Source organism: Oryzias melastigma, linkage group LG21 (assembly GCF_002922805.2).
Source record: "Oryzias melastigma strain HK-1 linkage group LG21, ASM292280v2, whole genome shotgun sequence".
Classification (NCBI taxonomy): domain Eukaryota; kingdom Metazoa; phylum Chordata; class Actinopteri; order Beloniformes; family Adrianichthyidae; genus Oryzias; species Oryzias melastigma.
Genome location: NC_050532.1, coordinates 23,222,545 through 23,238,807, shown reverse-complemented (window position 1 = coordinate 23,238,807; position 16,263 = coordinate 23,222,545). Strand labels below are relative to the sequence as shown.

Below are 16,263 nucleotides of genomic sequence, written 5' to 3'. Positions count from 1 at the left end.
TTATTTTGAAGGAGTTCAGATGCACATCTAAAAAAAATTGATTAATAGTAATAATAATTTTAAGATTAATAATATTTCTTATTTTGAAGTACCTGTCTTAAAATTTAAGGACACTGTACATACTGGTAGTTAAAAGCAAAAATCAATAAAATCACTAAGAATACAGAGTAAAAGCACAAAAGGAAACAACTGACAGAAGAATAAATAGTAAAGTCAGAGTTGAAAAGTAAATTTAAACAGGTGAGTTTTGAGTTTGGATTTGTAGAATGGTAGAAAATCCATGTTGATGACAAAATAGCATGATTTTTTTTTGTTTTTTGTTTTTTTTGGTTACAATAAAAACATTTCCTGCAGGATTTTTTTAACCGAATTCTGTTTAACTAAGCTGGAAATTTCTATATGAAGTTATAGTTGAATAACCTTAAAAAAATTGTTAGTGAGGAATTGGCTTAAAATATCTTTTTTCATAAGTTTAGTAAAAGGAAAACAAAAGAATTATTCATTTTTAAAACATTTCTCTCTAAAACATGACTATTATTAACTGTTAAAGGAGAAATCCTGATCAAACATCCCTCTAAGCAGTCTGTTGTGTGTTTCTCCTGCTTCCTTTAACTTGATGATGAGGATCTGAATCCTCCCTGACTTTTCCTGCTTCTTCTCGTATGCAAGCCTCATTCAGATGTTTGCAGTGATCCTGTCTCTTTTGCTCCACGCCGACAGATCTGACCGCCCGCCTTTCTTGGATAAAGTGGGATTAAACGAGGGGAAGAGTGTGAAGACGGAGTAAGGAGGTGGGCGCTGCGCCTGCTGATCTACATCTGCAGACTTCTCACCAGGTCACAAACCCCAGACTCTCCCGGCCTTTTCTGCTACCAGATTTTAATATTCAGCCTTCTCGTTGGCGAGTAATTGAGAGGCATTGTTTGAGCGGCATGGCGAGGACTGAGAGTTGGCCCGGCTTTCCGCTCAGAGACGGCCCTTGTCTCAGTGAAGCTGAATGGACTTGTTGAAGGCTCATACTTCTGCACTGAAGTGCTTTCTGGACTCCTCATGCGGCTGCGAGTCGATGTGTTAAAAAGAGTCTTAATGATGCAAATGAGATGAAGTCCGTGAGAAGCAGATCGCTGCGACGTTTCTGAGCATGTCAGCTGCTGTTTTGTAACATGAGAGTCGACTTCTGTTTGTTTCACCAAAAGCTCTCTGATTTGTTGTTGTTTATTTATTATTTTGATCAAATTTGCTCATCTGTTGTTTGATAATAAACAAAATCTCACATCTAAGCCTGGTTTTGTCAGAATTTCCTAACCACTTTGTGCACTATTTAGGGTTTTAGCCAATTTTAGGGGTGTTTAAATCCAAAATCCTGCCCTAAAAAATTTCCCAGAAGCCTCTTTAAAAAAAGAGCATTGATGTTCACTAGATTAGCAAAAAAAGACCACAATGCATTGGGCTTTAGTGATTTGTCATTATAAAAATAAAAGTACATGTATTTATTTTAAATCATCCAAGTTGTCATTATTAGAACAGAGGGGATTCATAAATAAGTTTCATAAAATGTTCATATTTATTTTGTGTTTTTAAAAAGAAACAAAATAGTAAGCATCTGTCTGAATTGTATTAATACCCAATACCATGGATCATCCCCCGACTATTTAGCCTGCTAGGGGTTATGGAGTTGCGAGGGAATTTTATTAGGTAAGGAATTGGTCAAAAAGAAACATATTCATAAAGATAACTTAGTGCACAAAAACAATCCTGTTTGCATAACTTTGCAGATAAGCATGAAAACCACATTTACTTTTTTTTGCGTTTAACGTGTCTGTTTTGAATACGACTTTTCATCGTCTTGAATAGGAAGTTTGTCATCAAGTCCCCATCATTTATTGTGCAAATTGCACATTGAGGTTTAATTAATAAATTAAAATAAAAAGTTTTCAGAATTTGATCCTGAAACTGGAAAACTAACTAGACAGCCATAAAAAATGGAATAAAACAGATAAAATTACAGCAATATCCGACTGCATTTTGTGATTGTCTGGCGATAGCAGCTTATTGCATAAACAATGCATAGTTTTTTTTTCTACCTGAAGTGGTGGAAAAAACCCCAAACAGGAGTAGCAGACACACCACTCCATTAATTTGTTGTAAAAAAAAAAAAAAAATTTCAAGTCTGTCAAAATTGATTGATAATAATAGAATAACGGAACCAAAACAGCTACGCTAACTCAGAGCTAAAGTAGGCTAACTGGCAGCTGACTGATGCAGCAATAAAATAAATAAATAAATAAATCAAATGTCAGTAGAATCAGAATAGCCAACACTCTTTCTTTTTCAAATTTTTCTTTCTTTTTCTTTTCAACTATTGCTACTTTTGCTCCGAGTTAGCTTTGCTTTTTTTTGCTATTTTTCCATTTTCTTTTGGGGTCATGGCACTGCCGGAATCTGCCCCAGACAGGTTATGGTGAACCCATCCAAGTTGGGCTTTTTATCATGTAAAGGACCGGGCACTTGAGTGCAAAGCCCACCATACCCACTGCAAAGATTGACACCCATTCAAGTCAACGGGCGATTAATTAAGTCGCCCGGTTTTCTGTCCGGTCGATGGCTCGGGATCCTGGTTCACCACTTCAGGACCAAATTTGGCCACAAGAGAGGGCTACTGAGCCATTTTCTGAGGCCCATTTTCTGTGGTTGATCCCGGTCTTGGTCACTTAACTGATTACATTGTATCTACTGGACTCGGATTGACTGAGCGCCATATTGTTGGTCCTTTGTTCCTAACTTTGTTTGAAAGAAGATTGCAGTTGGCTAAGAAGAATACCGCCATCAAGAGGAAAACTGAACCGCTAGCTTAGCACTTTATTGGTGCTTTCTAATGTCATCATCACGTTCTGCCAATTGACAACTGGCTACAGCGGGTCCGCCCCTACCGACCCGTTCCCTTTTCTATGGACCTACAGCCAATGGAGGCCATCAAGAGGTACGGGTCGGTACTGTTTAATTAGTTCATTTTACAATGGAAATTCTCAAAATAGTGTTCCCAACCCGACCAGATCGTACTTTACTGCTCAGTGGAAACGAGGCTTTAGGGTACCGGTGCGCTCAGCGTTCCAGAACTGGACCCGTTATGATTCGTGGCCCAGAGGTTGAGGACCTGTGATTTAATGGGAACAGCCAGCATTTTAAAAAAACATTGAGTTGGGGACACCCAAAACGAAGGGGTCCTTAACCAAATGTCAATACATAATGAGTTAGGAGTGAGAATGTGTTGCTAAAAATGGAGAACTAATAGCTGAATTCCCCGCCTTCTTTTCTCAACCAATCACATTTCTGCTCTTAAATTCATGGACGTTTATCTCTACATTCCAGATGGTTTAGCCAGCCCTCCTCCACCCCATTGTGCACCTGAACCATGCGATGTCATGAACTGGCCTCTACCACCATCACCGTCTGGACTCTAGGAGTTTTATATCTATTGTCCAAGTTTATCCCACCAGGATAAAGACGTAATCTCCCCCCAAAGACTATGGACATGAATCTTTAATCATATTCCTTATTGAAATACCAGTTTTAGCCAAAACCCAAAAACAGTCGTTTTCTAGAACGTATTTTTTGTATTTCACCTCTGAGTTGTGGGCGGGATTAAGGATTAACCCCGTCTCCTAATCATGTGAACCATAAGAGCTTTCTGTTTACACTCTCTCCCACTGGTTTACAGCCTTTCACGCCACAAACCTAACATGAGCGCTGCAACAAAAATTACAAGCAATATAGGAGCTATCTAACTATACAGTTTTAATTCAGATTCCAGCTCAGATGAGAAAAACAAAGACATGCACGGACCAAGCGCATTTTCTACATAGAAAATACACTCAAACTGCTTTTTTTTGTCTGCTCCTAATTCACAACGATTTGTACAAAATAAATACTCAGAAATGTGATTTTTAGCTACATTTTTCTTTATTTGTGTCCTCTATCATCAGAAAACATGTTAAAAAAAATACATTTTTTTAATCGAATTGGGTTATTAATAAATGTTTTTGTTCAGAATAATTAAACAAAATTAGAAATAATCTGGGTTCATATAGAGTTGGTTAACAGAAAGAATATAACCTGGATTCAGGTCAGTCGGTGCGGTCACAAAGAATCCCAAAAGTCAAGATGAATTTGTCAAAATTATTTGACAGTATATCTTTTTTTTTCCCTAAGAGATCCAAAAGAGTTAGATTTTTAATAAAAAATAACTGATAAGATTAAAACTCTTTTGAATAATCTTCAACTTTAAACAATCTGCAACCTTCATCCACTAATAATTCAGACCACCTTGAATATAAAACTTAAACATGAACTTGTTTTTGATCTTTTTGCTGTTTCTTTGCACTACATTTGGATCCCTGCTCACCAGAAGCAGCCCAGAATACCATTCACATGAGGCATAATTCATCCAGCAAGCGGAAACTTCTGGAAGCCAGGATGAGTAAGAGTCTGTGGACTGCATCAAGCTGCCTTCTTGCATTGAGGTGGTTTATTGATTTAACATCCGGCACAAACACTGTGAGGCTGCCCTGCTGTCAGATGGCAGGTGTGTTTACCGCGTCGGGGTAACTCTGGAGTCTTGGCTTTGCATTCGTAAATAAAACGATTCCATCACATCCTGCAGCGTTGCATGAAAGAAGATGGAAAACAGCTCCGTTCAGAGGTCATAAATCAGCCGCGCAAATCTGCAGCGTCGACTTATCAGTATCATTCCACCAATAAAATATATCTGTTTGCTGCAAAACCAAACATTTGCCGTCAAACACGCATTGATGAATGCATGAAGAGCTGGAGTCAGAGGGGGAGAGGGGAAGACAGCAACCCAACAGTGATTTTACAGTCCTGCGTCCTCCATCATTTCAGGATCAAAGTGAGAAGAGCTTTCAGCAGGAAAACCGGCTGCACTTCCAATAAATCCCTTTTGACAAGCTTTAGCTTTGTTTTGAACGGTTATTTTTCTCTTTTTGTACTCATGAATAATTGAGGTTTATTGCTAAAAGAAAAAAATACGGAGGAGTGTTCTATCTGATCTTTTTTTTGTGTTTTATCTGAAATTTGCTGCTTAAAAATACAATATTGAAAAATTTTCAAACTACTAATAAGTGAGGGATTTTTCCCATTTGGTCTGTATTTTACTTACATATGTTCTTTGAGAAAAAAGACTATTTTCATGACTCCCAAAATTAGGAAAATAATAGAGAAGATTTCCAACATTTGCTCCAATAGCAGCAACATCTCATGCTCCTCACTGCGACCGTTACAGCTCAGGTGTGACGCAGGAGAAGTCTAGATGACTCCTATTGGCTGCGGTCTCTGCTACCGACTTCGCAAAACTCCGAACTCACGTAGGTTCACGCGATAAGCCGCCATTTATTACGATTTAGGTCGTTAATAGCCCCAACTTCACAAAAAGAGCTGCAACTCAGCTCTGGCGTCCGGCGAATATTTGAACGAAAATGGATTTAGAGGCCAGATCGTAAAGGTGGGATGTAACGGTTGCCGTGGGAGCCCGGGGTGATGATATTCTGTCTTCACTATTCTGTAAGTGCTACAGGTCACTTGGGGGTGACGTTCGATTATATGGTCCCAGACGTGCTCTAAACTAGAGGTCCCCAACTTTTCTGAGATCACGGTTATAAATCAGACAATATTTTCACAAATCGATCTGAAGTTAGCATTTTAAAGTTTCCTGTTTCTGAAAATCTATTTTCAAAATAAAATACTACAAGAAATTTAGCTTAAAAATGTCTAAAAATACCATTAGATTTTTTTTACAGATGATAAAGATTCAATTAAACAAAGTTGTTGATTCGCAGAAATTGTTTCTAATTTGAAAAAAAAATCCACAATGAGATTTTAACACGTAATCCAAACTTTGATTATCAATCAGAGCAAGAATATTAATCATATTTTTTCAATCCATAAATCCGGATTTATTGTGTTTTTATTTCAACATAATGGAACATTTTTTGTGCTAAAGTTTCTCAACGGATGTCCACCTATTCAGCATCATCTGCATAGAAAAGCCACACAGTATCCCCCAAAATCCAAACCTGTTCTCATCTCGTTTTTATCCTTCCAGACTCATTAGTTTCTTCTCAGCATCCTAAATGCACAAACCTCTGATTACTATAAATCCCCCCGCCAATAAAATTCAGACCAGCTTTTTGGTTTGTGTAACCATGGCAGCACAGCATGTTGGCCGTTTAATGGCTGTGAAACTTTGGTTAAATACCTCACCTGCTTTTCTCATCAAACACTTTCTGCACAAGAACAAGCCTCAAAATGTGGGTGAAGGTTCTTGTTCATCCAGGTGGTGTTGTCTTGAGTCACAGCAAGTGGACTTAAAATTTTATCCCTTGAAATCTTTTCAAGGAAAAATATTTTTCTTATTTTTATTTAAACATTTATAACATAAAAAATTCTATTTACCTACACAAGGTTCAGTAGTATCATCTATTTAAGTTTTATAACTGAATTTTCCTTAATAAATAATTCTACATACTGTCTATATTTGTGTAGTGTCTCATTTTTAATAATACTTTTAAAGGGAGTAGTTGATTTAATATATTTAGCGTCTCTGTCCAGTTTATCCCATCTGTTTATTGAAATCAATCTCTTCAATGCCTTTGTTCCAGATCTTAGTTTTCTGAATATTTCATGTCAGTATGACTTTGTCGCTTATTGAATTTAACTTCATATCTTATCTTGGTACATACATTTGGGAATGTTGTATTCAACTAGGTCACTAAATTTTAGTATTTTTAAGTGACTAAATGGTGGTCCTGATGAATATTTACTTCCTGTAATGATTCTTGTTGTTTTTTTGTGATGTCCAGATTGTGGTTAAGTCCACTTTTTAGAAGGGGTATGTATCTTTCTTTTTACATGATTCGATACACATCTCGATACATGGTCCACAAATTGATAAATAATGGGTTCAACTAACTTTTAGGCAATACGATGCAGTCTGAGTCTTATATGAAAACCCTGGAGAAGACCCAGGACAGACTATGTCTCTCAGCTGGCCCGGGAACGCCTCGGGGTCCCCTCACAGGAGCCGGTGGAAGTGACCGGGGAGAGGGAAGTCTGGGCATCTTTGCTTAGACTGCTGCCCCCATGACCCGGTCCCGGATGAGCGGAAGAAGATGGAAGGATAAGCAACATCCCCCAAGAAACTACAATGTTCTGTCTACATGATGTTCTCCTCGGCATCAACCACAATTCGTCAATACGTAGGTCTCTGAGTCGCTGTGGTTCTATCAACGCCATGATTAGTTTTGTACAGCATCAACACCGTCTCCTGATTTGGACCCACGGTGTCCGGGATCGTCAGATTGATGTCTGGTCATCGCAACAACCCTCGTCAAGCCCCCACACTGCTACCACACCACTTCTAACAATCTGACGGTGGCAGTGGGACGGCAGCATAGTGGCAGCGGGGTGGCAGTCTGAAATCAACCGATCATCAGACAATGTTAGAGTCTTTAGATTTCCTCCTATCAGTTCATTATCGCACAGCTGCATTCCTGCCTGACTCTGGATTGCTACCGGGTGACCTTCAAATGTGCCTGTGTGGCAAAAATGTATCCGATCACCGTAAAATTGCAAAATCTCAGTGACCACCTGCAGGGTGTATAAAAATGCAACTGCCACCTCCTGATTCCAAATGTATTTACGTCGCTTCTCAGTTGCATTTTGGGATACCTGACCAAAGTCTTCCCACCATAGGGGCAGAGAACTCTTTAGAACTCTTCTCCTGGTGTGAGGAACCCAGACTGCTTATCCACTTTTAAATCATCATATTCTTCTTAGCTATTACAAATGCCACCGAGTGCCCATCTGCCGAATTTGCTAAAAAACTTGCTTTTAGGTCGCAATTTGGGATATATGACTGTAGACGTAAAAACAACTTTCATCAATTTCCTTCGAAGATCAGACCACACAAACACCCGCCGCAGAGAGAAAACAACAGGACGGCCCCCTCAGCTTATTTGACTGCTTTAATGGGATTAAAAGAAAGTGCTCCTCAGAGAGATGCTGACACAGCTGACGGTGAAGAGCTGACATCAGACTGTCAATGTTGACATCCGGGGATCTTCAACCCGCAGCTCAATCAGAGGCGCAAACACCACTCCTGTTTACCCAGACGGCCTGGGCTCCCTCCAGCCCCGCCGTGGCCGTGGCCGGGCCCGGCCGGGCCACCTGGCTGCAACAAGCCACCCTTATGCTAACCTTGGCACCAGGGTCACAAGTGCAGCCCTAATTACGCCGCCTTATTTGTGCAGGAGGCCGGCCCCCTCGGCACCAGAGTGTGCCGCCTCTCTTGTCATTTGTTCGGCAAATTTACTCCACCACCACCCCCCCTCAGCTCCGACCGGTTAAAGTTCAAATTCTGGAAGTGGTACATGCATAATGAATATAATTGTGTTATAGCCGACATAATTGCTCTGGTAACGCTGTTTTTTGTAACTGTCAGGTCTGTGAGGAGCTCCTGCGTTGACTGAGGGGATTTAGCACGAGCTGCTTTATACTGGGACGGGGTGGGGGCAAGGTGATCAAATAAACAGCTGCAGTGAAACCAACTCAGTTGGGTTCACCGAGGACAAAAAAAGCGGTCCGTTTGGACGGAGTCTGCTGATCGATCCGTGTCGTCAAACCAAATCCACCTGCCGTTTGCTGTTTTTATTTTTCTGGAGGTGGGGGCAGCTTGCCTAACAGATCCAGCATGCTCCTGGAATGGACGATGGGCCGTAGATCACAGAGGTTTCTCCTCTCGGGGGTGTAAAACCCCACTTCAAAGCCGAGCCCTCTCGATGGACGGCCATAACTCCACAGGGCAGCGGGGCAGGAACAGGTATTGGGTTTGTGAGCGTATCTCCTCCTCTACGAATTTTAACTCTGACAGTGGGGGCTCTTTGGCATTTTTTGCCCCCCTTTTCCACAGAGCAGACAAAGCGCGGCGCTGCGGGCCTGCATCGTGTTAAACAAACCTAAACGCTTCAAGCTGTTACACACTGGCAAGTGAAACTTTTATGAAAGGGCCCCTAATGCAATTTCAGAAACTCCCTGTCATCGGCCCCGGGGCTGAAGGGCGGAGAGGTGTGGATGTATGAATGAATTGGGGGGGTCTTACAGTTACAAAGAGCCGGCTTCATGAGTTCAGCCCCGGTTTTATACCCCCAAATGTAACTCTCACTGATACCAGCAGTCCTGTCACTTTGAGAACGAGGAACAATCTCAGCAGCAGCGGCGGCGGCGGTGGCGGCGGCAGTGGACCCCCCACCCCCTTTGTTCCCCTCTGAAGTTACATAATGACAACGTTCTCTGGAAATGCAGGGATGCTGTCTGCCCGTTTTGCAGAATCTGTTGTGAGTCACATTTTTCGGCGTTTACTGGAACGGAGCTGCGCAATAAAACAGACGTGCATGTTGTTTGTGTCAAACTCGTGGCATCGCCCACTTCTTCCCAAAGATTTCAGCACTCTGGAGAAAACAAACAAGAAAAAGGATGACAAAACGCAACAAAAAGATCTGCTTTTTTTTCTCCCCTCTTTTTACAAAAACAAGTCATTAGTTTCTTGTTTGGCATTGCAACACTGAGATAAATCAAATGGAAAAACTCCTTTGGGAAAGTTTTACAAATTTAAAAATTTGCTGGGAACCACATTAGAAATAAAACAAATAGTTCAAGAAAATCATACAAAAATCCTAAATAAAGATGCAATTCATCCATTTGTTAACTCACATATTGTCCTGCGACAGATTGTTGACCTGTTCAGAGTGTACCTCGCCTTCACCCAACAGCAGCTAGGACAGCGACCCCGTAACCCTGCGCAGGATTCAGCAGACAGATGAATGGATTAACTCACAAATTTTTACAATTTACTGACAGAAAATATGCAATTCCCTTTTCTACCTGTGGGGGAAGTAGAGTGCAAAAGAGCATGATGTCTGCAGGAAAGTCCGAGGAAGAAGACACAAAGTTTTGCATTTTTTCTCAAAAACAAAAAAACTACAATTTTTAAACTTGAATAACACAATCAGATCCAATAAAGCCAAGTGTTTGACATTTTAAAGCTTTGAAAAACTGGACATAAATTGCAAACATTGCATGAAAGATCCACTTCATTCATGTTTTGTTCTATTGTAAAAGAGTTCCCGGTGGTTATGCGGATTTTACCCCCAAAAATATTCTTTTCTTAGACATAGTTTCTGCAGAACGGTAGTAGACAGTAGTAAGTCCATCATCCATGCTTTTATGCTCTCCCGCTAGTTTACAGCCCCACATGCAACAGAAATGGCAGCATCATTGGAGCTATCCAGCCTTGCAGTTCTGAACCAGATGCAGCTCAGTCGGAAAATGAAGACGTACATGGATATAGTCGTCTAGAAGTAGATGCATCGGAATGGGGCGGAGCTGGGAAATTGTGGCCCGCCCACTGTATTTTCTACGACACAAATACGATTTTTTTTTACAATATTGAATACTCCAATCTCTGGCTTCAGTATAAAATAAAACTGTAGCTGAACCCAAATTCTACCCCTAGTCCTGTAGCTTCTCCCTACTTCTACATTTAACCTTCCAAATGGAGAGTTAAGGAAAAATAGTGTCCTCAAATTCAGTCGTGGTAACCCTCGATGACATCATCAACAGTCGCTGGTCATCAATGCTGCCAGAACTTAGAAAATACATAAGAACATCAGTCAAATAACTTTAAAAATAGAATTACTTACATTTAAATGTAAACTTCTGTACTTCAGAATGCATCCTTGCAGAAACGTGTTTCTCCTCTGCAGCACAGCACACTGTGGATCACCCTCCTTCCCTTAAAAAAACAATTTCAGACACATCTACGGCTCCAAATGTCCCTACAGTTGGAGGGTTATGGGAGAAATTCTAATTTGGCCTTTAAATAAGAAAAAAAATCACCTTAAAAAATGTTTTATACCATGACTGAAGCTTAAACTTTTTTTTAATTTCTGTCAAAAATGTGGACAATTTTACTTTAAAGTGTGAGAAGCCACCTAGTGGTTACCTGGTTGAACTGACGAGGGTTTAATCAAATTCTTTGTCTCAAAGCAGAAGTCACAAGCATTCTCTTCACTAACAAAACAAGTAAAAACAAGAAGCACCAAAATCTAAATGTTTTAATTCTGGAAAAGACACAACAACAATTACATGTCTTAGAAATAAAGTAAATGCCTTTTTATATACTATTGGACCGATTAAGGCTTTTCCAGTTTTGTACCACCATTTGTACATTTTGATTTTTAATAAAGTTTCAACTCAGTTCAGCTGCAAAATCTCCAGTTATTGTTAAAATCAACTCAAAGTGTTTTTTCCTCTCAAATCTAAATCTAATTCCATTTTTTTGTTATCCATATGACTTGGTGTGTCATATAACTCAGGATATCTCACCCCAGCACCTCAGAGGAAAAAGAAACCAGCTGTAGCTTTTTGATGGATGAAAGTGCGGATAGATCCAAAATATTTATAGGTGGTATCAGTATTGGGTCGATGCTGGCCCACAGATATCGATATTTACACTCCTGTTTGAAACTTTATCTACAAAAAAGATTGTATTGTTAAACATCCTGATTTATTTTGTATCATAATAACTTGTTTCTTTTGGTTTGTTGTCTTCTATTCTTCACTTTTTATTTAATTTCAAGACGTTTAGAAGTTTATAAAAAGAAAATATTGTCCTAATTCTGTTTGTATGTTTATCAAATAATGAAAAAAGAAGGAAAACTCCCCAAAAACATTCACAGCAATTAAAAACAATTAGGATTTCGAGGTTGATGTCACATCCACAGCATTTACAAAAAAAATATCAATATTGGTATTGATACTAGCTTTATTGATCGTTATAGGATCAATACCCAAATGCTCAGTGTCACCCAGCCTTAATGGATGATGATTTTTGCATCCAATCTCATACTAGTAAGTTTATTCCTGCAGATAATAGTGAAAAGTATACATATATCTGAGTGTTTTGACAAAATATTGCTTTGTAGATGATTTTACTGCCACTGATAAACTAATTTTGTCCAAATCTAGTGTAGTTGGACATCTTCAGTTCATCTGAATACATGCAGGAGTGTTCATCAGTATGGAATTAGGACGAACTGGTTACAGACACATGATCCAAAGCAGCCAGGTGAGCCGTCATGCTGCGCACGTGTTCACTAAAATATATCTGAGAAACAAAAAAACTCATAACTTCCCTCACAAATCTGTGACCTGTCCGTCAGATCAAAGCCTTTTTGTGAATCATCACACACTTCTGCATTTCGGCTGCTTTTTTCCAGCCAAACCTGCTCTCTGTCTCTCATCACTCCTCCACCGCACTTGTCGTCTCTCAGTCAGTCGCTGATGCCCGAGCTGATTTGGAGGCTGATCCTGAGGCTGATGGCAGAGCGTGTCACGAGGATGTGGGTTTGCCGCTGTTATAGGTAGCGTGGACCCTGGATGTGGCTCATGGGGAGCTGCTTTGGAAGGTGTAACCCCCCCCCCCCCCTACCGACTCTCTGAGTTATGATGGAGGCTCATCTTTGATGTGAGCGGCAGGTCATTCCTCTCTTGGAGAGGTTCTTCTTCTTGATCGCCACCAAGAATCCGTCTGGATTTGGTGAGCAATGGATGAATCATCAACCACAAGGGATTAACGAGCTTCTTTGGAAGTTATACTGTCAGTATTTTTCAAAAACGTCACATGACCAAAAAAAGTGCAGTTTTATGACCTTTAACCTTAGAGACCCACTCAAATGAAAATGGGGTTCTTGTAGTATTTTTCTGATAATGAAGGACATATATAAAGAAAATTAAGCTTAAATTTAATTTCAGAGTATTTCTTCCTTTTAAATCATGAATAGATGAAAAAATGTGTCACAAACGGGCAAATGGCTGTGCAGCAGGAGAACAGGAGTGAAAGACAGCTTAAAGTCCACAAAACTAAATCGGTGTCAGGCAGGCAGTGGTCAAACACAAGCATGAGGGCATCAGAGAACACCAGAGTGGTCAGGGTCCAGGCGAGGGTCTGGGCAGGCAGCAAAAGGGTCAGAGGAAAGATCAGGTCAGGATGAGAACACTCAGTGATGCAGGCAGAGTGGCACAAACAAGACTTCGCACTGAGTCTAAATACTTCTGTGAGTGGTTGCAGATGGAAAACAGCTGTGGGGCTTCTGGTAGTGACAGAAGGGGATGATGGGAAGCAGAGTGTGGAGATCAAAGAAGTGCTAGTCCTGGTGATGGATCTCACTGATGACCAGAGGGGGAGACAGCGGACAGATTCATGACACCTTGAAGCTGGACAGGGGCCCTGTTGCAGGCAAGATGGCGCCCAAACACAACATTAAATTAATCAGTAGCCAGAAGCAGAAATGCCCCCAACTGTTGCCAGAAGCGGAATTTGCGTATTTATGCTGGAAGATTCCTAACCATAACCCTTACCCTAAGCATACACCTTACCCTGACTGTAAACCTTAACCAAACCCTAACCTTGTGTTTTTTTTAAGGGGAGGACTTCCAGCTAACGATGCTCTGGCGCTACCTTGGGGCCATGTTGTTTTCTGTGGCCAGGTCCTCTTGTGTAGCTGTGACGTTGGTGCTACAGTCATTGGGCCACGAGCTTCCTGCTCTGTTCCATTCCGATGCACTCACTTGTAATAAAATAGATCTTAACCTTACCCTAACAGTAATCCTTTCTCTAACAATACACCTTACTGTAACCATAAACCTTAGCCAAACCGTAACCCTTACCCTATAGTAACCGTAACACAGTATCCATGTTTTTCAAAGGGGAAGAGCGTCAACTTCATTCAAACTTTGGTGGAGGACTTCTGGTTAAGAATGTTCTTGTGCCATCCTGGGGCCATGTTGTTTACTGTGGTCAGGTCCTCCAGTGTAGCTTTGACATAGGCGCTACAGTCATTGGGCCACAAGCTCCCTGCTCTGATCCATTCCAATGCATCCACTTGTAGGCAAATAGATCCATGAACATCTTCATTTTCCTCATCTGAGTTGACATCTGGCTCAAATCTGTACGTCTGGATGGCTCCAAAGTTGCTCACCATTTTTGTTGCACCGCTAATGTTAGGTCGAGGCTGTAAGCTAGTGGGGGAGAAGGTAAAACGGATGATAAGATAACAGCTCCGCCCACAACTCAGAGGCAAAATTCAACTGAACTCCTGCAGAAATGTTCAGAGAAAATGACACTTTTTAAAAATTTTGGCTAAAAATGGCTTATTCATAATTTAACGACTAGGAACGCTTTGACAATAGATCAAAAGATGATCGGAGTGAGACTTTGAAACATTGTTGAACTGCATAAAAAAGTTAGAAAAGTACAACGAGTCGTTAAGATTTTCTTGGTGTGTTAAGCTCAGATCTGCCTCCCATCATCCTGATGTGTTTCCTTTGCCAGGTGCTTGCTTATTGTTGCCTGCAGTATAAAGGGAGGGTGGAAAAGTGCCTTACCAGAGCCCCCCCCTCGTCTTCTGAGTGGCGTGTGCACAGGGAGTGCCGCTCACAGATGCTGAGCAGGATCGCTCTCTGCGAGTCAGAAGCTTTCCCCCTCCGGGCGCCGAGGCCTCCTGCAGCTGAGCCGAGGTTCAGAGGTCATAATCAGGAAAAGTTAGTGAATGTGCCTGCGCTCATTTCAACGCTGACTTTCATATTTGCACTTGTGAAACACTACCTTCTTTATAAAGGAGATGTATCCCTCAGGCCCAGGCCCAGGCTGAGGAACGCCACTCTCTGGATTGCAGCTCTGGTTCTGGAGGGAAAAAAGAGTGACAGTAAGTGAAGGCCAGAACACAAAGCAGGGCCCGGTTTACTGCAGGCCACGTTGGTTTGAGCGGAGCTGTGAAACATTCAGGAGGCGTCGGGCTCCGCTCCAGGTCCCGTCGCCTTGAATGTGTGATCACTGAAGTCTGATCATTGTCAGAGACTTTTCTAGGAGTCCAGCCAGAAAACTTCACTGTAAAAAGGGAAACATTGGATCAATTAACAAAAACTCAAAAGTATTACTTTTTATTAAATTTAATTCTTAAGTTGAAAACTTTCCTTTGATGAAAACCAATAATTTAAATGTAACAAATTACAGAATTTTTGCCAATTGATCCAACGTTTTACTTTTTTTCATGTTCGACATGGACTTTCATTTTTCTGTCAACTTTTTATTTTTAGGCGGGTCTTTATCTGTTTTTTTATAAGTACATTTTCAAGCTTAATGCACTTTTTGTAAAGTGTGAGAAAAAATAAAAACGGGAAAAACAAAAGAGATCTATTGTTTTGTTTAAAATTTTGCCCCGAGAAAACCACTTTTTCTTTTCTTTTCTTTTTGCTAAGCGATCCAAACAAAATAAATGGAGGAAAAATGTATTAATGATTAGTCATGAAAGTATTTAAAGCTTCTAGAAAAACTTGAATTTATGACTTATTCAAGTTGAATATAGGGAAAATACAAATGCATTAAATATTAAGTCAACATTTTAAGATTTATTGGAACAACAAACTTCATCAGGGATACTTAAAGTTAAAATGTGCTAGAGAGGTTATTTGTTTTTACTTCACAAGATAAAAATCTTTTCCTTTTGGTTTTTCTCTTCAGGGGTCGCCACTAGGGCTAATAAAATCGATGTATCGATCTAAGCTTAATAGATCAATAATTGATCCATAAAAGTATAGATTGATCTAACGCATAAAGCTAAAGTCCGCTAGCTTGATGCTAATGTATAATGAGGTTTCCCATAGGACAGCTAATGCTAACGCTCAGTCGACGTAAAGAAACTAAATTAACATCTTTATAAACTCACAGACATGAATTTTTCAAATTTCCAATAAAATATATTTTTAAAGTAACCATTTGTGGTCTAAAACACCGTTTTTTTGCTCACATTTTCTTCTTCTTCAATAAAGTGTTATAGCGCGATCACCACCTAGTGGCCAAAATGAAAAGCCCTCCAGGAGAAGCTCAGCAATTGTTGGAGTGCCTCCGTTTGAGAATCCATGTAACACTGTATGTTATTAACAATCTCATTATAATGTCCCTAATACATTTTACAGTTTGTGAACTTTATCAGATTGATATAAAAATATTCAAAACATATATAGATTATTAATGTGATTCTAAACAAATGTGCCTAAATTTGTAAACTCAAAATTGAATTGAATCAAATTGAGTGGATTTAAAGAATCAAAAAAAAAAAAAAAAAAAATCTT

The 16,263-nt window shown here is 40.1% G+C and overlaps 1 protein-coding gene across 1 annotated transcript in view; it reads left to right on the top strand.

Moving 5' to 3' along the window:
• LOC112155363 (pancreas transcription factor 1 subunit alpha) overlaps positions 1–1,279 on the top strand; it is a 3,225-nt gene extending 1,946 nt beyond the window's left edge. Inside the window, exon 2 of the mRNA XM_024286929.2 lies at positions 721–1,279. Coding sequence (XP_024142697.1) covers positions 721–758 — 38 coding nt within the window. The 3' untranslated portion in view covers positions 759–1,279. The remainder of the gene's footprint in view (positions 1–720) is intronic.
• Positions 1,280–16,263: the final 14,984 nt, after the last annotated feature.